We start from the raw sequence: 26,020 nt of genomic DNA, 5'->3' as shown, positions 1-26,020 counted from the left end.
GTAAAGCGCTTGAGACCAAATACCCAGCTCTCCCGCAGTGCTGATGTTGTGGTTTTAAAGCAGTGAAAAGATCAAAACCAAGAACGCATTAACATCAGAGGAGATGTTTGAAATCAGTCCCTTTGAAATCAGTTCCTAAAGAGAGAATTTTACTGGTGGCATAAAAGGACAGGTGACAGGGCACAGAGCGAAACATCTACAGTATTCGGATGCCATGGGTGAGGGATAAATGCAAATTTAGGGATTATTTTCTGAGAGGTCAACCCTTACTCAGATGCTAGATAAGGTACAGGAATGTCTGGTTATTTTGAATTTTAGATAAAGTAATAGTTTTGTTGGTGTTCAGTATGTCCGAATAGCATATTGAACATATTTTTTTTTCTAACCTGGCAACTTTAACTAAGTGTCTAGTATTTTGTCACTACAGTCTCAACAGTTTTTGATGAAGACTTACTCTTTGTATAGTGGAAAGATTCAAAGGGGACTTTAGGGGTATATCCGGGCTGCTTTCTGAAGCTGCAACCCACAATTTTTAGTAATAGCTGGTGAGTAATACATTTTTTTGAAACTCTAAAGGTATAAAATAGCTTTAAAAATAGTATGATTCTTATCACCATGGTATACACACAAAGTTACATCTATGAAAAGATAATGTAACTAATAGTATATTTAGGATTGTAACTCATTAGCTTACTTAATAAGCTACATCATGTATGTAAGAAAGGTCACTTCCACTTCAGTAAGAAGTGCTTATTAGCCAGGGTTAAATAGTGATTAAACAATAATAGTCTAATCAGAATTTAATATATTATTCCTCTTTTTGTTTTGTTTTGTTTTTTGAGACAAGGCTTCTCTGTGTAGCCTTCCTTGGCTGACCTGGACTGGCTAGAGCCTAGGCTGGCCTCTGCCTTCTTGAGTGCTGGCATTACAGACATAGCACCACCGTGCCCAGCAATATGTTTTATTTCTTAGTTAAAAATTGTTAGTGCCAGTTTGAGGTAAGCCTAGGGTGCTTAGATAACAAACAAACAGACAAACAGGGGGAGGCAATAGGAGAGGCTGAGAGTGTTAGCCCCTGTGCATCTGAAAGCCACAGGGTCCATTGTAAGAGCTGAAGCAAGGGGATCTACTTTGCCAGTCAAGAGACTTATGCAGCAAAGACACAAAATGTACTTTGAACGGCGGCAAGGAGGCTCCTGGGAACAGCTGGCTTAGCAGGAACAGGCTAGTTTGAGAATAACTGGCTGAATTCGGTGATAAGATTTAGAGAGAGGTTGATACTTTTTTTAAAAAGGAGAGTGAAACATGTCAGGATGACTCCTCGGATGAGAAGTGGCAGAATGAGATGTGACCGAGGGGAGAGTAAGAAGGGATGTGGGGGAGGGGCAAAGACGAGAGGGTGTGAGTTCCACCCTGAGGTACCCCGAGGAAAAGAAGCTCGGCATGGGCTGAACCATTAGGGGCGCTTGTAAATCAACATCTAAATTCCCACAATATCAGTGTCTGGGAGACAATAAGTTCTATTGTCACAGTGGTCCTCACCCTTCCTAGCGCTGCGACCCTTTAATATAGTTCCTCATGTCGTGGTGACCCCAGCCATAACGTTGTTTCCGTTGCTACTTCATAACTACAAAGTCGCCACTAGCATAAACTGTAACGGGGTAGCATCAGACAGAACCACTGCGAGGACAGGCGTTACTGAGGGGATGAACAGGAGAGATTTGACGTTTGTTGCCTAGTTCACTAATCCCAACAGCTTTTATGTGCACGTGACAGAAGAGAAGTGGACTCAGCAGGGACCTTGGGATGTATGTAGAGCTTTCCCTTTAGCGTCCTGGTTCCTGCAGAACTCCGCAGGGGAAAGGCCTGACCGGCTAGTCCTCCACCTACCTGCGGTTGGCAGTTCCATAATTGCGCCTCTTCCAGCTGCTGCCAGGTCGGTCTCTGCTGTACTGACTTCTCACAGAGATTCCTGAAATCCTCTGAGCTCGCACCCGCTCCAGGGAGGAGAGGAGCCCCCACATTTTCCTCTGCAATGTGTGGATAGTGCTTACTCTTGAATTTGCCATTCAGGATTTTCCCATCATGCACATGTGTTTTTCGTGGCTTACAAGGGAAAAACATCAAATACTGTTAAAAAAAAAAACCACACACAGCATTTTTCAGCTCTTATGATCCAAAGATGCTACACTTAAATATATTTCTGTTGTCAATTTTTTAACCTAAAGTATTCAAATTATCATCCCTCTGATGTCAGTCAATGCTTTCTTATTGGTGGCTTCCAAAAGTCCAATAATCTAAATTGTCAAGGTATTTCCTCTTTAAATCAATTTCTTGCTATAGTCATTTAAGCTCCCAATGATAGGAACTGGTGAGAATGATCCATTTGGTCTTAAAGAAATTTTAATTTTTATCCATCCTAAAAGTTGCCATTTAATGACAATTTTTTTGTTTAATAAAATTCTAGGTTTGGCTCATCTCCATGTTGTGCAACAACTTTTTTGGCAGCTGTTTTAATTTGTTCTCATAAGTAAGTTGTCAACTCGTATGTCTCAGTTGTCACCACTAGTAATTTGTCCCTGGACACCTAATGTGCTTTGTTCTTCCCAATTCAAGAGTGTTTAAACACTTTTTAGGGAAATGTGCTTAGCGTGATTAATAGTGCTGCGGTTTGGCTGTCTCTGAAGTATCCCCTGAAGGCCTAGATGGCAAATGTTTGTTCTCTGCCCTTTGGCTCTATAGGAAGGTGGGAGACTTTGGTTGGAAGGAGTTAGGTCATTAGGAGGTGTGCCTAAGAGGGTCCTGGGACCTTGGTTCCTTCTCTCTGCTTCCTGGACATCATAAAGTAAACACGCCGACATGTTATGCTTGGATCCATATATTCTGACACTACAACCACAAGCTATCAGTGACTACAAACTCTAAAATCGTGTGCCCAAATAAACCCCCCTTCGTGAGAAGTCATATCTCAGGAAGTGTCACATTACAGAAAACTGAGGAACATAATTAGTAAATACACTTTTGCGTGTGTGTGTGTGTGAAAACCATACCCATGAGCTTAGATTGCCCATGGGCATTTGTCAACTTCCTTCATCTTTGGGCTCTTTGTACACAGTCATTTAGAACCATATTTTCTCTGTATAAACTCCTTAAACTCAGACGCACTATTTTAAAAATTGGTGTGGTGCCTCAAGCCTTTAATCTCAGCACTCAGGAGGCAGAGGCAGGCGGATCTCTGTGAGTTCGAAGCCAGCCTGGTCTACAAAGCGAGTCCAGGACAGCCAAGGCTACACAGAGAAACCCGATCTCAAACACAAAAAAAACAAAAATTAGTGACTCTTCTCCACTTATCCCTGTCCCCGACTAACCACGAGATTGGGGTTCAGTACTGACTGTGCAATGGGAGGTAACTGCACCGAGGAGACAAACAGCCTCTGAGCTCAGCTGCTACCAGACTCCACTACATAGTTAGCATGCTTTGCAGAAGTTCCCAGGGTGACCAGAGCAGACCCATACGCTGATGGACAAGGTGAACGGTTTACTAAGGAGAATGTGTGGTAGAGAGGTTCCCATCAGTGGTAACGATTCAAAAGCTGCTAGGCCTTGGTGAGGGACATTTTTTTTCCCTCTGAATGAAGCAATTAAAGACTGGATATAGTAGCCATCACGGTTAAGTGTAGTCTCCCAGCATATCTCCACGCACAGAAGAGGGATTCGGTGTGCAGGGGGACTGGCTCCTCGGGTGCCAGGGTTATCAGCTGTGGGTTTGCTTAGTGATTGTGTGGAGTTGGCTATTGTTCTGTTGGCTGTAACTCACCTCAGAACTTGCCTCACCAAAAGCATCTTTATTTTCTGGTTACAAAATATTTATATTTAAAAGGCATACTACTATTGCTGTTAATATTTCTGTTGTTGATTTTCCAGACTGCTGGTTCTCTGTAGCCTTATACTTATAAATACGTAGGTTTAAAATATGAATTTAAAGGGGCTGCGGAAGTGCCTCAGTGGTTTAGAGAACTTGCTGTTCCTCCAAAGGACCCAAAGTTTACTTCTCAGCACTCATCTCAGGTGCTTACGGCCTTCTCTAAGTCCAGCTCTGGGGCATCCAGTACCCTCCTTTGTCCTTTAGGGGCACCACACACATGTATGCATATATACACATGGATACAAGTAAATAAAACTAACTAAAAAGGCCAAGTCCCCTTTAAGCTCACCCGAAAGTAGTAAACTGTCCCCTGTGCTCCATTCTGCCACCCCAGCCCCCCAACACACATACACACACAACTCTGCCTGCATTCCTGGAGGCCTGAGAGCAGGGACAGCCAGACAGGAGCTTAGCATAACTGTCATCAGAGAGGCTTCATCCAGCAACTGATGGAAACCGATGCAGAGACCCACAGGCAAGCATCAGGTGGAGCTTGGGGAATCCTGTGGAAGACCGGAAGGAAGGCTTGAAGGAGCCCCAGGGGTCAAAGACACCACAAGAAAACCTACAGAATTGACTAACTTGGGCTTGTAGGGGCTCATAGAGACTGAAGTGCCAATCAGAGAGTGTGCGTGGGATAGAAGGCCCTGAGCATGTAAGTTGTGCAGCTGGGTCTTCGTGTGGGACCCCTAAGGCAGGAGCAGTCTGTCTCTGATGATGTTGCCTTCCTTTGGAACCTTTCCCTAACTGGGCTCCCTTGTTTAGCCGCAGCAGAAGATGTGCCAAATGAACACATAAAATAAACAACAACAAAAGCCTGAAAGTGTGGAATTAAAGCTAATTCACTCTGCAAACTGTTTCTCTTTTGAGCCTATGCTATGGTAGGACACGTTTCCAGGTGGGAGTGCACTGACGTCATGTGGAGGTGTCGTAATCTCGCTGTTTGTGGTTCCTAGTTTTATGACTTGGAATAGCATGGCTACGACGGTTTTGAAGAAGAATTGCATTTCCCGTGTTGTGGTTGCAGGGATTCTTTTAAAGCCAGTGTGTAGCAGAGAAGGATCAGAGTGACATTTCCATGTTCTTAAGAAAGTTTGCATAGTTTTACTTCCTCCCGTGGACTACTTGCCAGAGAGAGAGAGAGCAACAAAAGCATGGCGCAACACCTGTGAGGGTCAAGTTCAAAGCCAGTGGGTTGTTCTAGGGTCACTGTGGGTTTGTTGGCACTGTGCAGGGGGTGGGGGTGGGGAGCTAGGGTGAAGGGAGAACTCAAATGCTCTTGCCGCTTTTTAACAATTCTGCTTTGCCCACAAGCAGCTTCTGTACACTAGGAAACTTCACTGTAATTTCGGCATTCCTCATTCCCTTGGGGGCTTTCCCCTTTGTGACAGTCCTCACTGTGTCCTGGCTTGGCTCTGGCACTGCCCCACACCACTGTGAACATGCAAAAGACTTCCTCCCAGCTTATTCTCCTCAGTCTACACAATGTCAAGGCCGAGGCTCTCTGCCATGACCCAGGGCGCCTCACCCTACATTCCAGGAGCTTCTCTGGCTCTCCCTTTTCTTTACCACCAATAGGAGAAAGGGGAGTGTCCGCAGAGGGACACTGCACCTAGGCTGTGTGATGTGACCTGGATGTTGAAGGGCTCATGAAGTTGACCTTGGGCAAAGGCTTCCTCCTCTTCTGGTAACAAAGAGAGCCCAGACAGGGCCAGAATGAGATGACTTTAAACTAAGAGGAATCCTGTTGGGGTGTTTCCTAGGCAAGCTTCTGTTATCAGAGCAGAGACATCCTGGTAGTCTGTGTGAAACTCATGACCCCGGATAAGATGGTGTCCTATCTCCCGTCTGATGTGATGATCAAGAGCCCCATCACCCCAGACCTGCCACAGAGAGAACCCACAGCCCCAGGAGTCCCTAAATCTGGGTGGCTTACACCCCCAGCTAGCACCATGTCTCCACCTGGCTCTCATTAAGTTCAACAGCCTACTCTGCGTCTGGAATTCTATCTGCTACTTTATTTAAGTAATTGTCTTAGTTAAATGTTTCGGCCACCACAGGAGGGAAGCATCCCGTCTTTCAGAGGAGCGGAAGTTCGGAGTTTCTGATAGCTTGCTGTGGGTCACAGCAGCAGGCGGGATCTGAAGCAGGCTTCCAAGCCAGGTTTGTTCAGCTCCAGTTCCATGCTCACAACACTTGTGTGATTGCTGAAGGGAATTGTCTTGGCCCCGAGAGGCAGGGACCTTTGAGACCTAGCATAAAAGTGTGTCACCGACTTTGAGGTTCCAGTAAGGTGACAGGAACCGGAGACAAGACTATGCTTCCTGTACACACAGGAAGGCAGGCAGTCGCCCCCTTCATGTGTGTTTTTTACAGAAGTGGAGAGAGAGAGCGAGTCCTTTTTGTTGCCAGCAATTTTCTTTCCAAGGCTTTGGAACACCACATGTTCGCCAGAGAGCTGCAAGCGAGGACAGAGTCCTTTTAGCCACCCAACCCACCTGCAGTTCAAATATCATCAAAAATCTACTCTCTTGCACTTATTTGCCTTTGTAACTCATAAAGACTGATTTTGAAATAAATAAGCAAACTATTTTGCTGAACCAAAAGAACTCAGTACCTGGCCATGGGAAAATATATTTGTTTAAACTTCGCTGTCATGAAAAAAACAATGTATATGGCTCACAATTAATACACAATTATAGGTGCTGAGAGATGGCTTCATGGTTATGAGCACTGGCTGCTCTTACAGAGGATCTGGGTTCAGTTCCAACAGCTATGCTAGAGGGACCACAACCTTTCATTTCAGTTCCAGGGGATCCAACGCCCTCTCCTGGCCTCCTTGGTCATTGCATGCATGTGGTGCTAATAAAGACAAGCAGGCACACATATACATAAAGGAGAACTTTTGCAAAGATGCACTTTTTTAATATGATGGTGCCATATGCCTGTAACCCCAGCTAGTTGGGAAAAGAATAACAAGTTATAATCCACCTTGACTACACAGTAAGGCTCAAGCCACTTTCCAAAGGTATGGACATATCGCCTGAATCACCAGGTACTTCTCCGGCATGTATGAGGTACTAGGTTCAAGTGCCACCACTGTCAGTTAAATAAATGAACAAACACAATAAATAAGTAACTCTAATGAATGCCACCTCACAGCAGTTCTGGCTGGCAGATTGCTCAACTTGTTTTAAATGAAAAACACTTTTGGGGATGACATCAGTATCGTGTCAAGGTACCCACAGAGGATAATCAGAGCCTGAGTTCACCCTGGATTTCTGCCCATGTGCAGAGAAAAAAAAATAACCAAAAGGAGACAGAGTACACTTCTGCACACAGGTGGCTAGGACACCGTACCCTAATGCCTTGTGGCTAGGACCTGAGTCCTTTTCCATAAACGCAGCAGCACTGAGCAAGGGGCTTCCCCTGTCTGAAATCTTACATGCTTTTTGTTTCCTTGCCTTTCATGCACCTAGTAAATTTAACTTGTTGCAAAATGCACACCCTAAGTGTGCCTTCAAGGAAGAAAATCTAAAGACCTACCCCCCGCCTTTATCAACACAGAAGCAGTGAAGTCTCTGCAAAAGGCAGCTGCTGTTCTAGTGTGCCTGCTTTGTTTTCCCTGTTTGGGAACTTCATATAAATGGAATCACTATGTTCATAATTCTCTATAAGACTTCCTGGAGTTGACATAAGGCCTGCCATTCATTCCATCTCTGCTGCGTGTCTCGGCCATCCATTCATTTTGGCCTCTGACTAGTGTTCCACTTTGTAACCCTTCTACTGTTTGAGCTGCGTTATTATCAGGAGTATGTTTCTTTCTTTCTTTCTTTCTTTCTTTCTAAGTCGATGACACTATTTACAGTAAGCTCTTCTTTCCTTAGGAGGAGTAGAGAGACTTCATTTAAAAAAAAAAACAAGGAGCTGGAGAGATGGCTCAGCAGTTAAGAGCACTGTCTGCTCTTCCAGAGGTCATGAGTTCAATTCCCAGCAACCACATGGTGGCTCACAACTATCTATAATGCAATCTGATGTACATGCAAGCAGAGCACTGTATACATAATAATAAATAAATAAATCTTTAAAACAAAACAAAAAAAAAAAAACAAAAAAAAAAAAACAAAAAAACAAAAAAACAACTCATCTTTCTACCCAAAATGATGCCAAGGATTCTGCTGGCTCAGTACCCAGGATTCTTAGCACAGAGTAGGAGCTGAGTCAACACTCACTGAAACAATCAATGAAGGGAGCTAATGAACTGCCTTCTAGTCCTGATAATTTAGGTGTGACAATCTTGGTTTAATGACCTAGCAAAGATGGACTAAGGAGACGAGAATGCTTTCCTTGAATTATTAAGTGACTGATGCACCCTACAGTTCAACCCTTGTCTGGCTCCTAGTGTGCTGGGACCGTATCAACCGCTTAGGTTGTGACTAGGTTTGTCTGATGCAGCATGGGAAATGTCCACTTTTGAAGATAGAGGTAGCTAACTTGGCTGACATGCCCTCTTACTCTGGGCCTTGGCCACCTTCCTTTTGGCCCCCTCAGACACCGTGGACATGCTTGTTCTGCCAACTGCCCCATGGAGATGGGCTCTGCCAAATTAGCAGGCCTGAGCCCACTGGGATGCCCTGCCATTCTTGATCCCTTCAAGGGTCTTGAGGAGGCTCCTCTTTCCCTCTCATTTTTTGAAGTGAATGGTTACAATCCAGTGTCTGCAGCCTCTTATCCTGGGGTCCACAGTGAACACTAGCCAGCAGCACCCACATTTGCATGGCTTTGGGGCATGGACAGAATACGTTCATTTCATTATCCCATGTCAATCCCCAAACAGCTCTGCCTACAGCTCACTTTGGCTTTTTAGTTTCTAAAAGGAGATAACAGAAAAGATTTGGTTTGCTCTGCATATAAATGCTGCCACCATGTACCTCAGAGTTTTCTAGGGTCCTCTAGGACTTGTCCAAAAGATGTTGCTTTCTTCACTCTAGTGGCTCTAAATGTATGTTAAGCTCATAGTGCACCTGGAAGGATGGCTCAGTGGGATAGAGTGCTTGTCATGAGAATGTGAGGAACAGAGGTCGGATTGATCCCCAGCACCAACATGAGAAACTCAGTACCCCTTGCCAAAGGCTCGGGAAACAAGAAGAGGAGGCAAGAAGAATGAAAAGCTGGAGGAGGGTTGGGAGGAGAAATGCCGACTTCTAGACATGGGTATTGCACTCAGGAACCCAAGCAGCTCTGGTTATCCTCACAAGATCAAGGCAGCCAGTGTGGGGGCAGGGAGGGAGGGCTCACAAGGCCCCACCCCTAACTGAGGAGCTACTGGCTATTGACAGCTGCTAAGGGGGAAAGAATCATTTTCCTTTCGGGGTGTGGACACTTGTCCATGTCCCAGTGATCGACCCCATACCCATGTATATATGGGCAGCTTTGATTGAATGGAGTGGATTATTTAAAGAAGAAGGAGGAGGAGGAGGAGGAGGAGGAGGAGGAGGAGGAGGAGGAGGAGGAGGAGGAGAAGAAGAAGAAGAAGAAGAAGAAGAAGAAGAAGAAGAAGAAGAAGAAGAAGAAGAAGAAGAAGAAGAAGTAGTAGTAGTAGTAGTTGGGGGAGTTGAGAGGATTTGGAGGAGGGAAATGTGGTATGATATTTAATTGAATACATATATGAAATTCTCAAAGAGTAAATAAAAGACTAAAAATAGAAAGCTGGATGTAACAGCACATACGTGTAATCCCAGGGCTAGGGAGATAAAGACAAGAGAATTCAGTTTATCCTGGCTCCAGGGATCCAGGTTCAGTGGGAGACCTTATCTCAAAAATAAAGTAGAAAGTATGGGGGAAGACACAACACTGCTCTCTGTCCTTCATCCATGCATACCCCACACAAAGAGAAAGAGAGAGGATAGATTCTTGTGGTTCAGAAGTTACTACATCACAGTTATATATGGGCAGTCCCAAATCTGTCAGCTTACCAGGTTATAGTTTACAAAAGTCCACCCCAAACTGCTTGCTGGATCATTTAACCTTTCTTTGAATATCCATTGGACATCCAGCCTTCCAGTCTGACAGTCTGTTACCTGGCTAGGCTGATGTTATTATAACACAGATGCGGGTGTGTGATGTATGAATTGGCCTCCATACCTTACAATTGGTACATTTTAATTTCATCTCTGCTGGGATTTTAGGTTACAGTCTTCACACGTAGACCTTGGGAAAGTAGAAAAAACACAAAGTTTCATTCTTTTGAGGCATCGGCCACTGTGCTTGAAGACTAAACTCTTACTGGTCACTGCGGGCTGGGAGGGACCTTATTGGCTTGCTTTCCTTTCTCTGTGAGACATTTCATACTATAGCGCGGGATGATCTGTAAGTCGTTATGCAGCCCAGGCTGGCCTCAAGTTCCAGGCAAGCCTCCTGCCTCAGCCTCCCAAGTACTGAGAAAACAGGTAAAATTAGTAACTCGCACTGCATTTTCCAATTCTAAAAACAGAGATGTAGCTGGGAAAGGCCAGAGCCATAATTCTATTAGTCATGTAGCAGATCATGCTGTATGAGTCAATATTTCAGAATTAATTATCTTGTGGAAACAAAAATTCTCCGGGCTTCCGTGTAGATAACTAAGTGCTATGAAGAAAGTTCAAACCCTGGGAGATGCGGGTGGGACTGTTTCAAAATGGTTCATAGAAACTGTTGTATACTGCAACTCTTGCAACTCAAAGTTAAAATGGGTGCGTATGTTCCATGAAAAGCATATACATTTTATTCATCAAATATTATGCTCGATCTCATCTTGTTTTGTAGGACCAGCAAAAATCCACCAATGTGGTCTACCAGGCCCATCACGTGAGCAGGAATAAGAGAGGACAGGTGGTTGGAACCAAGGGAGGATTCCGAGGATGTACCGTGTGGCTAACAGGTATCAGCACACACGCACACACACATGCACACATACACACGCACATAAATACACATACATTTTTCACTGAACCCTTTATAAAATGAAAATTGATTTGTGACATGATTTTAAGGAACACAGTGTGCCATATTACACCTAGTAGGTGTTTACTTGGGTGTTACAATAATTTGTATCGGTTCCATCTACAAAGTCACAGTTATTGTACTTAAAAGCTGTTAGTGTGGGGCAGAATCTAAACTGATACAAATCTACTCATAAACTAAACAAACTACTCTAAACCTCATGACATACATATATCCCAAGGATTTGCCATTATGATCCTTGGGCCATTTCTGGTGCCTGTGGTTTCTTGGTTTCACTCACAGCTGGGGTTTGCATCAGAACAACTTCATTCCTCAGACAGTGGGCATGGAGCCCCAAGGGCCAATAAGCTGGACTTGCCTATCATTATACCTGCGGGGTTCCCCTAGCTCTCTCTGTGAGATGCAGTTTTTAGTAGCAGATATATCTGTATTCCCAAGGCTCCTTACCTGCTCCCTGTTTGCCTTCCCCGGCTGCTTACAATGGAGGCTCACTCACTTTTGTGTTGAGACAGACACATTAACGTCCATAGTCTCTAATGTGCACTCTTTTGAAAAGAAAAAAGGAAGAAGAGGAAGTGGTAGGTTGGAAATGGGGATGTAAACGGTTTATTTCCTCTGACTTTTCTTCTCTTCACCTTTCCCTAATTTATTCTTATCCCTGTGCCTCAGAGGTTAGACATCCGCCATGTAGACCAAAAGAAACCAGTTACTCCAGAGGCTCAGATTTGAGAACACAGTCCACCCACATCAGCCATGTGGCTTTGCACAGGTCACTTAGCCTCTCTGAACCCCAGTATCCTTGCTTATCAAGTGCTAATGCGGATTGGAGCCCGCCTCATGGCACTGTAGTGGAGCTAAGTGAAGTGAAGCATCATGGTACTTAGCCCAGAGCTTGCCCCATGCTGAGACAGCACTACTCCAGCGTGTCACACAGAGCTAGGCTCTATACTGATAACTGGGATTTGTTTGGTTTTTCGAGACAGGGTTTCTGTGTGTAGTTTTGGCTGTCCTGGACTTGATTTGTAGACTAGGCTGGCCTCAAACTCACAGCGATCCACCTGCCTCTGCCTTTCCAGTGCAGGGATTAAAGGCGTGCGCCACCACGCCCGGCCCCTAATTTCATTATTCAGCTGCAAGAGAACATACTAGAGAGTCAAGATCCCCCCCCTTTTTTTTTCTTTTTTTTTTTTAAATTCATTACTTAGAAGCTGAGATGAATTCTAACAATCTATTACTAAGATCTAGTCAAGAAAAACTAGTGTTTTGACAAAGATTCCCAGAGCATTCCATGGCCATCACAGTCAGGGGCAGGACTTTAAAATGAGACTGCAAACCAACGGAGCATTTAGTTGCCTCTTGCAGGTTTCCTTCCTCTGCCTTCATGTTTTCTTGCCTCCCAGCTTCCTTCCAGCTGTATTGTTACATTTTACACACACACACATACACACACACACACACACACACACACACACACACACACATACACACACACACGGGTCTTCTCTGTTTTTATTGGCTTCTTGCCCTTTTTTTCTCTCTCTCTCTTTCTCTCCTAGTTTTCCCATCACACGCTGAGTTCTGTGTGGTATCAGCCTTGAATCTTGGACTATTCTTCAGGCTCAAAGATCTTTAGGACAAGTGAATTGTAAGAGTATGAGCTTTCTGGGGGTGATCAGATTTGGGGCCCTTAGAAGATTTGTTCCCTCTCCCTCCCCTTCCCTGCCCTCCTCGCCCCTCCCTGCCTCATGTTCTTCTGGTCTTTGGACCAGAGTGCACATGTACCTAGGAACTCAGCAACTCCCCAGCCTTGGCCAGCATGAGCATCACCGTGTTTTAACAGTCACTTTTGAAAACTCTTGCAGCCAGAGGGCAGCAGATGCCTGGTGGCTCTTCAGGGCAGGCCACAGGGAGATGGGCTTGCTAGTCTTCTGGGTGACAGTCCCCTTCTCTAAGTGCTACCGGAAGAAATAAGTCTGCTGCCCCGAAGCGTTGATGCTCAAAGCAGCTGGCATCTCAATTTGGATGAACACCTTTCTAATCTTTAAAATGTTTGCAGGCAAAACAGCACATGGTCCATGACCCCAAGTCTCCCTGTTTACAAACCCCAGTTGTTCCAAAAAGCTTCCAAAATATTAAATAAATGCAAGTGCTAAGGTTTTATACTCTTTGTAGATTTTTAATGGTATTTGTTTCTGGCTAGAGTGTTCTTGTAAGAGTTTAGCTATGTATAAAGGTGCCAGGTTACCTCGGGGCTTTTCGTCTGTTGAGGGGCCTTGGTTTATTGAGGTTTCCTGGAGCAGATGCTAGTCCTCAACGCCTGATTCTCTTGTCTCTCCAGCACTGGGATACAGGCATGCGCCACCATTCCAGAGTTGGTCACTTTCCTCATCTGAAGTCTGCCTTTCCTATTCCCAACAGGGCTCTCTGGTGCTGGGAAAACAACCATAAGTTTCGCTTTGGAAGAGTACCTTGTATCGCATGCCATCCCTTGTTACTCCCTGGATGGGGACAATGTCCGCCATGGCCTTAACAAGAACCTGGGGTTTTCTGCCGGGGACCGAGAAGAGAACATCCGCCGGATTGCAGAGGTGGCCAAACTCTTTGCCGACGCTGGCCTGGTCTGCATTACTAGCTTCATTTCTCCATTTGCAAAGGTAAAAGATTTGGCACAGAGCGGGAGCCAGCAAGCCCACATCCGCCCCTGGCTGCGGCCCTTGGCCAGCAGCACTAGGGAAATCAGAGAGCCACTAGACTTTCGCTTCCCCACCCGTTCCCCCTCTCCTCACGTGTCCCTTCATTTCCTTTATTTGCTATTGGTTATGTAAAGAGTTGCCTCACTGCCAGAAGCCAATGCCCCAGTTGACCCAAAGCCCTTTTGGGTGGCAGTCACCAGGGACATGTGGTCAGAGCTGAAAGAGTTGAGCAAGAACTCCACAGCTGCTGATTCCTGTTTGGACATAAACAGAGTACCTCAGGGCTCAGCACCGGCTTCTGTGAGTTTGCTGGGGACAGCACTGACCGAGGCATCCCACTCTGGTCTGAAGCAGGAAGTTTCTAGCAAAATCATCCTGTGTTAAGAGCACAGCCCTGTTATGTAGCTTCCTCTGGAAGTTTCTTCAGACAGTGTGCTTATCAAAGTGACATTCCTAGGCCTTGTGAAAGGACTCTGCCAGGCACATATTTCATGTTACCACTAGGTTATCAAGTCCAAGAGTACATTTTGTGTTTTGCCATGAAGAATTTCATTGGGAAATTCTGTCCTAATCGATTTTCTCTTATAACAGAATACCAGACTTGGTGATTTATGAAGACTAGAGGTTTGCCCGGGTAGTGGTGGCGGTGGCAGTGAATGCCTTTAATCCCAGCACTGGGGAGGCAGAGGCAGGTGGATCACTGTGAGTTCGAGGCCAGCCTGGTCTACGAAGTGAGTCCAGGACAGCCAAGGCTACACAGAGAAACCCTGTCTCGAAAAACCAAAAAAAAAAAAAAAAAAAAAAAAAGATTAGACGTTTATTTGACTCATGATTTTGGAGGCTGTGGAACCCAAGAGCATGGCGTCAACACCTACTGTCATTCAATGAGAGCCTCATACAGCATTTATGGGGGAAAAAAAGAGCAGGTGTCAGGCTCTCTCAGTCCCAGCCCCCACCCTTCAGGCTTGGCCTTGAGCTCAGCTATCCTTGAATCTCTTGATCCTTCAGTTTCTACTTTCCCAGTGCTAGCCATGCACCTCCCGCTCGTGGCTCTTACATGTTTAAACACACTGTTTTTCAGGATCGTGAGAATGCCCGCAAAATCCACGAAGTAGCAGGACTCCCATTCTTTGAGGTCTTTGTAGATGCACCTTTAAACATCTGTGAAAGCCGAGATGTAAAAGGACTCTACAAGCGGGCTCGAGCAGGAGAGATTAAAGGTATGAAAAGCAGCTAGCGTGGTGACAAATATGGGTCCAATTGCATTTTTTAGGAAGGATAGCAGGCTACCAAGAAGAGACTTGATACCCTATGAGCATATACAGGGGGAGGAAGTCCCCCTCAGTCACAGTCATAGGGGAAGGGAGTAAGGGGAAAATGGGAGGGAGGGAGGAATGGGAGGATACAAGGGATGAGATAACCATTGAGATGTAATATGAATAAATTAATAAAATTTTAAAAATTTTTTTAAATTAAAAAAAAAAGAAAAGAAAAGAAAAAGAAAAGCAGCTAGCGCCACCTGACAGCCCCTGACCCTGCAGGTCTTCTGATCCTGTCTTTAGAAATCTGTCTGAAGCTACATACTGTGTGTCCCAGTTGCAGAAAGCACAGGCTTAGGAAAGCACAGCGTGCTCAGAGTGGCCACGGGCTGACCAACATTCAGAACTGTCTCCTCAGGCAGAAGGCATGACATTTAGAGAAAGGCACATGCAGCCAGCCTGGATGTAGAAATGGGTCTCCTTGAATTTCCTCCTTGCTTTCCTTTTGTATTCTAATCAGCAGAAAGCTTGGTCTCTGCCACAGGCAATTGCTAACTTGAGGCTTTCCATACTGAACACACAGCTTCCTTATCTACAGCAAGCGGTCAAGAATGGCAGTTTGAACTCTTCAGTCAGAAATCACATTTTCAACTCAACACATTATTACAGCGGGTATTACGCCTTATCGATTGACAGCATTCTTCCACAGGCACAGATATGATCTAGATCTTATGCCCTACAGGGTTTACAGGCATCGATTCTGATTATGAGAAACCGGAAACTCCCGAGTGTGTGCTGAAAACCAACTTGTCGTCCGTAAGCGACTGTGTGCAGCAGGTTGTGGAGCTTCTGCAAGAGCAGGTAGGAGGGTGGTTCTCGCTCCCGTGTGCAGTGTGTGTGTGCAGTGTGTGTGTGTGGGTGGGTGTGCATGTGTGGGTGTGGTTCTTTATTAAAACCCTCCCTTTTACCATTCTCACTTTTGTAACTGTTGCCAGCTCCGTTTCATTGCAGAACATTGTACCCCATACCACCATCAAGGGCATCCACGAACTCTTTGTGCCAGAAAACAAAATTGACCAAATCCGAGCTGAGGTTGATACTCTCCCATCGTTATCAATTACCAAGGTAAGAGAACACAAACTGGCCAGCAAGATTTAGGTTTAGTATCTAACATTATAAACTATCCTTATTTTGTGCATGTTTCTCCGCGCCCCTGCCCCACGTGTGTGTGTGTGTGTGTGTGTGTGTGTGTGTGTGTGTGTGTGTGTTAGACTTCATGGGTCAGTTTTGTTCTTCCTTCCACCATGTTCGGGGATCGAACTCAAGTTCTCAGGCTTGCTGGCAACCACTTTTATCCCACTGAGCCATCTGGCAGGCCCTACAATTCCTGTGACCATAAGAAATATGGAGTAGCAGGGTGTGGTAGTGCACACTTTTAATCCCAGCACTGGGAGGCAGAGGCAGGCAGATTGCTGTGAGTTCGAGGCCAGCTTGGTCTACAAAGTGAGTTCAGGACAGCCAAGGCTAATACAGAGAAACCCTGTCTCAAAAAAAAAGAAAGAAAGAAAGAAAAGAAGGAAAGAAAAAAGAAATATGGAGTAAAGGTGAGCGGTAGGCATTTCCTCACCCCCTCATCTCCTCTCTGAGCAAACTTCTCACAAAGGCCAGGTAGCAACACTGACCAGAAAAAGCAGCAACCTTATTTGCATAGGACAGTTTGCATAGCTCCACCACACCTTCATTTGTGCTGAAATAGAGGCAGGATGCCAGGAACGGTGAAGGGCTGGGGGAGGGCGGGCGGGGGTACGGCACCACACTGATCTAAAACAATACAAGCATTTCTACTGTGTGTCTGCTGGTTCTGCAGATAAGTGCACATCCATGAGACCTCAGAAAGTGCTGGTCCTGGCTGGATATTACACTAGACACAAAGTTACTGCCATGAAGAACACGCTCTTATGGTTAGAGCTGATTGCCTCCTCTGCAAAATGACTGCCACCATAGGCAAGAATAAAATAACCAACAGGTCAAAGAAGCCTTTTGGAAAAGTTTATAACTATAATCTGCTCACACTCACAAGGTGTCCTGTGCGTATCCTCTTGAGTAAAGCTGTCATCAACAGATGTCTTCAGAGACCCCATGCAATGCCATGTGGGAGACCAAGGTCAAGTGTGGAGACTATAAGATACAAGATAAGCAAGAAAAAGTAGTTCTTCCAGAAGCTTCCTCTGCAGATTGCACTCGTCCCATATCAGGGATAGTCCAACCCAAGGAAAAAGGGAGACAGCTTCAGTGACATGGATTTCATTAGCTGGATAATTTGAGGTGCAACCCCAGCTATTGACCTCCTTGTAGCATTTTTAAAAATCAAGTCTCTCTTGTTATCTTTTTTATTATTCATTAGAAATTTGGAGACTTTATGAGACAGGCTCATAGGGTACTTGCTTCAGGTAATTAGGACCTCACAAACGATTTATGAACAGAGAGCTCCTTGGTTCTGTAAAATTAACCCAACCACCCCCAATACCTTGGGCAGACCAAAGTGAGCACATCAAAGCAATGTGGTGTGCGAGTTCCAACAACAAAAGGGTCTGGAGGGCAGAGAATTTCAGAGCTGAGCGAGTGGATCTTCAGGTAATGGGGACCACAGCAGAGATTTCAGAGCAGTGATCTGTGTGGTGAGTCTTAAAGGATCAATAGAACGTTTCAGGTGGTCAAGAAGATGGAATACAGCCCTTCTCCTCCTACTGGCAAACTGGTCCCAGTTGGAGAGGGAAAGGAGAAAGACATCTCTCCATGAGTCTCAGGAGCCAGAGCTTAAAAGGTTCTCATACCATGATAACAACATTGGCCTTTATCCTAGAGTCAATGGCTTGCTCCATTCAGTCAAATGTAAATACATCTAATGAAAAAGCACAATAAAACCAACACTGGGGTGGGATGGGGGAGGGGCAGTGAATTTTTAATTCTGTTGTACATTATGGGAACCGTTACAGTTGAAATTATTTAAATAATCTCGATTTGGAATCACATGACCACACTTTTATAGGAAAGTTCTAGACTTACACATAGCTGGCCCTTGAATGAGAAGTCCATAGAGTGTGCGGAAACACTTAAAACATAAGAGACTCTTCCCTCATGCTCTTGCCAACTGAATAAGGGAGGTGGAGACGACCCTGGGGCCTGATGCCTGAGAAGGAGAGGTGATGGACATGTCCCCTTGTTTCCTGTGTCTTCCAGCTTGATCTGCAGTGGGTGCAGGTGCTGAGCGAAGGCTGGGCCACACCCCTCAAAGGTTTCATGCGGGAAAAGGAGTACCTGCAGGCTATACACTTCGACACTCTGCTGGATGGTATGTTCTCTGTTGCCTCTTCCTGCTCATCCTTAAAGGAGAGAACACTTGTCTTAGAGTCTGCGCGTAGGCAGGACCACTAACCTCTCATTTGAAGATCCTATTGCGATATTTAGATTGTTTACAGTGTGTCCCTTCTACCATGCTCGTTTCCACTTTTAGGATTTCTGTTTTTCATCCTCAAAGGATTTATTATTTAAAACCAAGTTGCTGAGAAATAAGGGCTTTACTTGTACATGAAGCCAAGAAACAGCTGCAACTCTAAGCTCCCATGTTCTCTGCTGGGTCTAATACTCAGCAGAACCGTTTGGGAGCATCCAGGAATAGGCCATCCAGTGGGCTCTTCAGTTCAGTGACTCACAGGGACCCCTTCCTCCACATCACTCCCATCACATGATGTCACAGTGCCTGCTTCCCTTGGTGGCTGCCGAATTGTCAGTGCTTGTCTCCACACATGAACGCGTGTGAAGATGGTTTCACCCTCTGAACCCCGACAAGGGAATGCAATGGTCACTTTCAGGCCACAGGCTAATGGCTTTGGAGAGGGGAAAAAAAAAAAAGCTGATCTGGCCCAGGTTGGGAGAAAACGTCCAGGCTGCTCTCTAAAAATGTGTTTCCTAGAGTCCCCTGAGGTCCTCAGGCATGAGTTCTCTATTTCAAGACCATAGGAAAAGAGCTGCCAGGTCGGGAGGAGGTGCTGTAGAATCACACTGAATGGATGATCCTGGGCAAGGCTTCAGGCCTATTTGGAAGAAAAGGCCAAATCAGATGGCCATTCATTTTTATGCTGCTGCCTAGGGAAGGGCCTGGAGGCAGAATTCTAAGACAGACCAGAACACACCTTCCTCCCTCTGCTGTAACTGAGTGTGCCCCCACAACCTGAAGCCTTTGTCTCTCAGATAAGCACCATTCCAAAACCACACTTCAAGTCTAGCTTGCAGTAACAGGCACTATTTCTTCTGATTTTTATAAAACCCCTAGAAATTATCCACATTTCAGATGAGGAAACTGAGCTCAGGATAAATGGCTTCCTTATAAGTGAGGACCAAAGACCAGAGTCAAGACTGCTGTCTGGTCCCCCTTCTACACCAGGCTACTCTCCTGATGTCCTTTGCAATGGACTGTAGAGGCCATGATGCCTAAACAAAGAAATATAGCATTTATCTTGATGTCTTAATTTTAACACATCCCAAGCACAGATGTGTCAAGGACATGTTGGAATCCGCAGCCAGCCATATCAGGCTGAGCACGCAGGCTGGAGGTGTGACCATGGGACAGGGAACCACATTAAAAGACAAGGATTCGTTCCAAAGAATGTTGTGTACAAGAATTGCTCCATAAAGAAACGTGTCCGCATGGCAGACAGGGCTGCTGGGGTCAGTGTCAGTGGAGGCAGAGGGTCCTCAGCCCGAGATCCAGGACTGTAGGGTAGGGGAGCGACAGTCATCTTATGTCTTGTGTTTCGAGAAAGGAGTGAAAGAAACTGTTCCTGGGTTCAGTTTGTGGCTTTCACTAGATTCTTAAAAGATTCTGTGACTCCAAAAAATGAAGAATTCCAGATCTGGAGAATCCTTCTGGATGATGTAGGCCATAGCGCTCTGTTTTCTCTCAGATCATGTCCACTTTGGTTCATTTCTGTTTCCCATAAGGCCCCCACTACTACCAGGGTCCCCTAGCTCCAAACCCCTGCCTGCTTGTACAATCTCAGTTCTTTCCAAAACCTAAACCCAAGTGTTTGTAGGAAGCCCTGAGATGTCTCCTGTGTCCCCTCATCAATCATAAAAATACATGCTATTTGCTGTGTGGGTCTCTGCACTCAACAGTCACTTGGACACCAAAGTTCCCAGCTGGTGCGGTTTCCTATCTGTGTTAACCTCAGATGCAGACTCCCTAGGAGGCTGATTGCGCCTTGCACAAATACTTTCTTAATCTACGCAGATGGCTTTATCCCAAGGCTCCAGTGTGGCTATATTAAGATATGTTCAAGGCTGGATGCTTGTGCAGCTCCCATAAAACCCTGTGCAGGCATATCTGGGACTTTCTAGGAGACCTCCCCTTATTCTTACAAGAACTGTCTGTGGTCTGAGGCTCTACCACTGGAGTCCACAGGACACATACAGCCCGTGTATAAAGATTTACACGGCTCTCAAAGACCCCTCAGCTCTTATGTAAATTAACTGATAAAAAACAGACAGCACAGGGGGCTCAGCAGGTAAGAGCACTGACTGCTCTTCCAGAGGACCCATTTCCCAGCACCCACATGGCAGCTCAAAGCCATCTGTAACTCCAGTTCCAGGCAATCTGGCACCGTTTCTGGCCTTTATAGGTACTGCATACACGTGCACACACCTACAGGCAAAACACTCATACATATGAAACAAATTATGTTAGCTATTAACAGAACCAACCCCTACTACAGACAGTTGAGCAAGCTTGGAAACCTGAAACGGCTTATCTGAAGTCATATCGGCTCGAGTCAGCCCAGGTAAGGTCTTAGCTAACTCCTTACAGCATGTCCATACCGGCTTCCTCTCCCTGCTGTGGGCAGAGAGGCCCTGAAGAAAGAGTGAGCTTGTAGGGCCGAAGGGACAGCTTCTCTGCGCCCACCTGATGGCAGGCCTGGCTTTTTGCTACATCACTTTAAGCTAATGCAGTCTGTGGCTGTGGCATCTGGGGGCTGCTTGACCCCTCTACTCTTCACGTACCACAATCTCCTTGAAATGTGTGCCTGCTGTAATGGCAGTATGTGTGTTCTGGACATAAGCTCCAGAAAGTTACACACACGCACATGCACAGGTACGCACACACACACACCAGAAGGTTATATGTATCAGAAGGTGTGGCAAGATATCATTCATAAAGATGTTACTTCATCTTAGACAGTTCATGAAAATTTGAGTCACCATCATCAACACTGAAATGCTTGCACTGCCACAGCCACACAGCCACACAGCCACACAGCCACACAGCCACACAGCCACAGAGCCACACAGCCACACAGCCACAAAGCCACACAGCCACACAGCCACACAGCCACACAGCCACACAGCCACACAGCCACAAAGCCACACAGCCACACAGCCACAGAGCCACAGAGCCACACAGCCACACAGCCACACAGCCACACAGCCACACAGCCACAGAGCCACACAGCCACAGAGCCACACAGCCACACAGCCACACAGCCACACAGCCACACAGCCACAAAGCCACACAGCCACACAGCCACACAGCCACACAGCCACACAGCCATGAAGCCCCATCTTCCTACCATCAAACTGTAAATCTCTTGGTTACTTACAATCTGCAAGCAACCGATTTCATTCTCACCCTGTCTCCTATAAAGCACTTGTTAGTTTTACATTTCTAAAAGGTTCACCCTTTACCCTGAGTCTAAAAAATAGAATTCAGTTTAGTACAAAACCAAAACAATTCCCACAAAGCGATTATCTGTTTGTGCTTATGGGACTTAGGAGTCACGATTTCCACACCAATGTCTTTTGTCACTTTATCTCTTGCTGGAAATGTCATTTCAGGGTTATCACCGACCCTCCTAGCATATGCTGCTGAGTGGGTGGAGGACACTATTCATCAGCTAACCTCGCAAGGCACATATACCACCAGTGCTCGCTAAGAACCCACAAGTAGAGTTTGATGTAGGTTACCACATTTAGCCTGCATGACAATGGTTAGTCTTCATGATGTAGTAAGTGTTAGAGAGGGTAGACATCTCACCTGTAGCTTGCATTCAAATCTAGGTTCTGATCATTCCAACACTTGTGCTTATTCTCCTGGGCACACCAGCAGGTCCTCCAAACATCAGGTGTCCACATTCCTCATGTGGAAGCCACAAAAATGGTGTTACCATATATTGGGTGTCAGGTGTCTGTTTTTAAAAAGAGAATTAAGAAGGGGCTGAAAATATTTGTATGTTGCATGTGTGAAGTGTCATAGTAGGAAATTGTTCCTTGACATTGTTACTTCAAGACTCTTGCAGAGAGCTGAAAATGTGTTTCTTGTGTTTGTATTTCTCTAGGCATGGTCCTCCATGGTATGTACTTCACTTTCCAAGTGGTTAAATTATTGTAATTAGATGTGTAACTTAATTGTAAAGAAATTATTAAGACTATACTTTCTAAAAATCCAAATTGACGAGTTGGAATTGCTTAGTTCATAATCCAACCAGTTATAGTAAAATTACAGCATATTGTTCTGCTTATTCAAGTACAAACAACAGGAAACTTCTGGATCAGATGAAACTATTGTGTGTAGTGTTGAACTTGGCTGACATAAACAAACTTGCTTCTAAATCATCATTGCACATTTTGTTCCTGAGTTCTTTTAATGACTTCTGGCCCCCTTTTAGTTTCAGAAGTTTGAAATGAAATTTTTCTGTCACACAAAACATTTTTAGTCAGTGAAGAAATCCATTTTAGATTCAATTTAATGAAAATTTATCTGGTTGGACTGTGTACTATCATTCCTTGTTTGTTTGCAATGTATGATTATGCATGGACTTAATTGCAAGCTATCATAATTGATAGTTACAGAAGTGAAAATAAATATATACTTACCAGGACTATAAATGTCTATTGTACCAGGATGGAGTAAAATTCTAAGCATATCATTTACCTCAGAGATTATGTTTATCATATTTTTCTTTTAAAAAGCCAAATTATTCAATAAACGTTAATATTAATTTTTGGAAAGAAAAGTGTATGCAACCACTAAGCAAATCTACTATGCAAAAGAGAATTGTTCAAAGCAAAAGAAAAACTATTCAATTAGGCAGGAAATTATCGGTTGGATTTCCTATGGTTAAAAACACAGTACTCTTCCAAGGTGAGATAAAGCATAATGCAATAATCAAGGCCACTCTCAACAGAGCTGGAGCACACAAAGGGAAAGGCCAAAGGCTCGAGGAATGTTTGAAGCCACAGAGGCTGCTCAGCACAGCTCAACTGTTGGATACGTTTAAGGGCTCATTCTGCACGGCTGTGTGGAGAGCGAGGACTGCCTCTGACGTGGACTCTGGTGCCCCCAATTTGACCACTTTCCCTTGGTGGGGAGGCCTCGTGGCACTCAGAGGAAGGGGCAGGCTACCAGGATGAGACCTGATAGGCTGTGATCATACGGTGGGGGAGGAGGTCCCTTTCTGTCAGAGGTCTAGGGCAGGGGAATAGGGCAAAAGAGGAAGGGAGGGTGGGAACGGGAAGATACAAGCAAGGAGATAACAATTGAGATATAATCAGAATAAATTATAGTAAAAGAAAAAGACTAGACGGGCTAGAGAGATGGTTCAGTGGCTAAGACCACTCATTGGTTTTGTAGAGGAGCGGGACTTGGTTCCCAGTACCCACATGGGAGTATTAACCAGCTACTAACAATTCCAATTCCAGGGACCCTGGCCTCCCTGGGCACCGCACATACATGGAACACAGACGTACATACAGGCAAAGCACCCATATACCTAAAATAGAAATAAATGCGTCGTTTTTTGTTAAGTAGAGAAGAGGCTGTAACCATGACTGGTTAGGCGCAGGTGCTGCTCCCACAGAGGATGGGAGCTGGATTCCCAGAACCACCTGTAACTCTAGCTCCAGGGGACTCCAACGCCTCTGGCCTCCACGGACGCTACAGTCATTTGCCCATACTGCCCATATAGATACACATAATTTAAAAATGAGTCTTTAAAAAGAAAGTAAAGGCTGGGACAGTAATTAAGGTAGAACACTTGCCTCCCGAGTATGAAGCCCTGAGTTCAATCCCCACCACTGCCAAAAACCAACCAACAAAAAGCCAGGAAGAGAAGAGAAAGACGCTAGGGAACCGCACCAAGCGTGGCTATGTCTATGCAGAGTTGCAGTCCCAGGCATATGGGTGCAGTTGTACAATTACTTAGGACTCCTGTTCACGTGGGACCACAGGTTGAGTCCTTTATCCTGACAAGTGTCAGAGTTCTACAGCACTATGGGTCTTCACTAAGCAGAGTCTGAAGCTGGAAACCAGTATCCTTGGGATATCATTGATGCAGGCACGCTGAAGGCAGGGCTAGGTTTTCTGACACTCCCTTTGACCTTTGCTTTGCAATTTGCTTCAGTTTAGACAAGCCTCTGCAAGCAGAGCATGGTGGCCTCTCTCTCTCCCTCCTTCTCTCCCTCTCTGTCTCTGTCTCTGTCTGTCTGTCTGTCTGTCTGTCTGTCTGTCTCTCTCTCTCTCTCTCTCTCTCTCTCTCTCTCTCTCTCTCTCTCTCTCTCTCTCTGGTGTGCTCACTTTTCACACAGCATGATCTCTCATTAGAACTGGAGCATCACTAAATATGTGGCTCTTTGCTAACTCCCCCCCTTTCCTGGTAGATTTAATTGTGGTTCATCCCAGACTTCTATTGATACTGTACTTTATAGCATGTGTTCCCCTGAGAATACTGTGCACATGGCTGCCTCCTTTTTCAGTAACTCCCCACTTTGAATTTGGTGTTCTCTGCAAAGGGGCTGGGTGCTCTGCCTTCTAGTGAACTTTGAAACAGTTACTGTGACAACATAATCTTCCCGCACAGTATCTGACTTACAATCTGTAAAGGCGTCTACTGTATAGTATAGTTTATGGCAGACTGGGTATTTTTATTACTGGCAGTTGCTGTTTATGCTTGTGGCATTTGTCTAGGTTTTATTAACTTGAGAGAGCAGAAAAAGACAACCCTGCCACCGGGTTCCGTAACTGCTAGGGAGTTTTATGTCTCTCAGGAAAACAACACAGATCTTTACCTGTCGGAGGCATTCTAATGTATTTGCCCTTTTGGGACTTTATTAACTTACATTTTTCTCACACCCACAAATAAAGCAAGAGCATTCTCTGCCCCAGGAGGGCTTCCTCTTTAGTCCTCCTCTCACTCTCTTCCAAACCCTGACCTCACTCTGAGTCTGTCATGGCACACATTGAACCAAGGCCCTCATTTTCTTTTTTTTTAAGTACAGCTGAAAAAGACAGAGTAGTTAGAACTTTGAACATGCATATAAAAGGGAAATAAAAGGGGGTATAGTCTTATAATTTTTCACCTTACCTAACATCATTAAGAAATGAGAGCCAATCCCAGCACTTGGGAGGCAGAGGCAGGCGGATCGCTGTCAGTTCGAGGTCAGCCTGGTCTACAAAGTGAGTCTAGGACAGCCAAGGCTACACAGAGAAACCCTGTGTTGAAACACACAAAAAAAAAAAAGAAAGAAAGAAAGAAAGAAAGAAAGGAAGAAAAGAAAAGAAAAAGAAAAAAAGAAAAAGAAATGAGAGCCAGAGCCAGGTTTGGTGGCACACACCTTTAATCCCAGCACTCTGGAGGCAGAGGCAGTCAGATCACTGTGAGTTCGAGGCCAGCCTGGTTTACAAAGTGAGTCCGGGACAGCCAAGGCTACACAGAGAAACCCTGTCTTGAAAACAAAAAACAAAAAACAAAAAACAAAAAACAAACGAGAGCTAATTTTTATGCTTTTAATCTTCAAGCCAGAAAGCAACTACATCTTTTTAATCATTTTATCTAAATTCTTAAAAATGTTCATAGTTATTTTTGAGGAGTGGGTGTGGAGTTTGACCCAGTCCCAGATAGCCCGGGCTAGCCTCAAACTCACTATTGTAATCCAGGATGTCCTGAGACCTGACAGCCTATCTCTACCTCCCCAGTGCTGGATCACAGGCATGGTTATGACACTGGCTACTGTTCACATTCAAACAACAAGCACTTAGCTGGCCTGGGGTACAGGCCTGAGGTCCCTGGACTGGGGAAAATCTACCAGCAGTT

The 26,020-nt window shown here is 45.1% G+C and overlaps 1 protein-coding gene and 1 long non-coding RNA gene across 3 annotated transcripts in view; one reads left to right on the top strand and one right to left on the bottom strand.

Annotated features, from left to right (window-relative positions):
- The window catches only part of PAPSS2 (3'-phosphoadenosine 5'-phosphosulfate synthase 2), a 73,527-nt gene that overhangs the window by 30,417 nt on the left and 17,090 nt on the right, over nt 1-26,020 (top strand). For both annotated transcript variants that reach the window (XM_084772240.1, XM_084772239.1), the window contains exons 2-7: nt 10,730-10,844; nt 13,346-13,581; nt 14,702-14,840; nt 15,622-15,740; nt 15,891-16,004; nt 18,120-18,231. In XM_084772240.1, coding sequence (XP_084628366.1) covers nt 10,730-10,844; nt 13,346-13,581; nt 14,702-14,840; nt 15,622-15,740; nt 15,891-16,004; nt 18,120-18,231 — 835 coding nt within the window. The remainder of the gene's footprint in view (nt 1-10,729; nt 10,845-13,345; nt 13,582-14,701; nt 14,841-15,621; nt 15,741-15,890; nt 16,005-18,119; nt 18,232-26,020) is intronic.
- Nucleotides 575-22,260, bottom strand: LOC311592197. The gene is made up of 2 exons (XR_014777335.1): nt 21,967-22,260; nt 575-2,106 (listed from the first exon to the last, which is right to left on the bottom strand). It is a non-coding gene; the product is annotated as an uncharacterized lncRNA (long non-coding RNA).

This window comes from Acomys minous (assembly GCF_964271855.1).
Source record: "Acomys minous genome assembly, chromosome: 2".
NCBI lineage: Eukaryota > Metazoa > Chordata > Mammalia > Rodentia > Muridae > Acomys > Acomys minous.
This window is presented reverse-complemented; position numbering and strand designations above follow the sequence as displayed.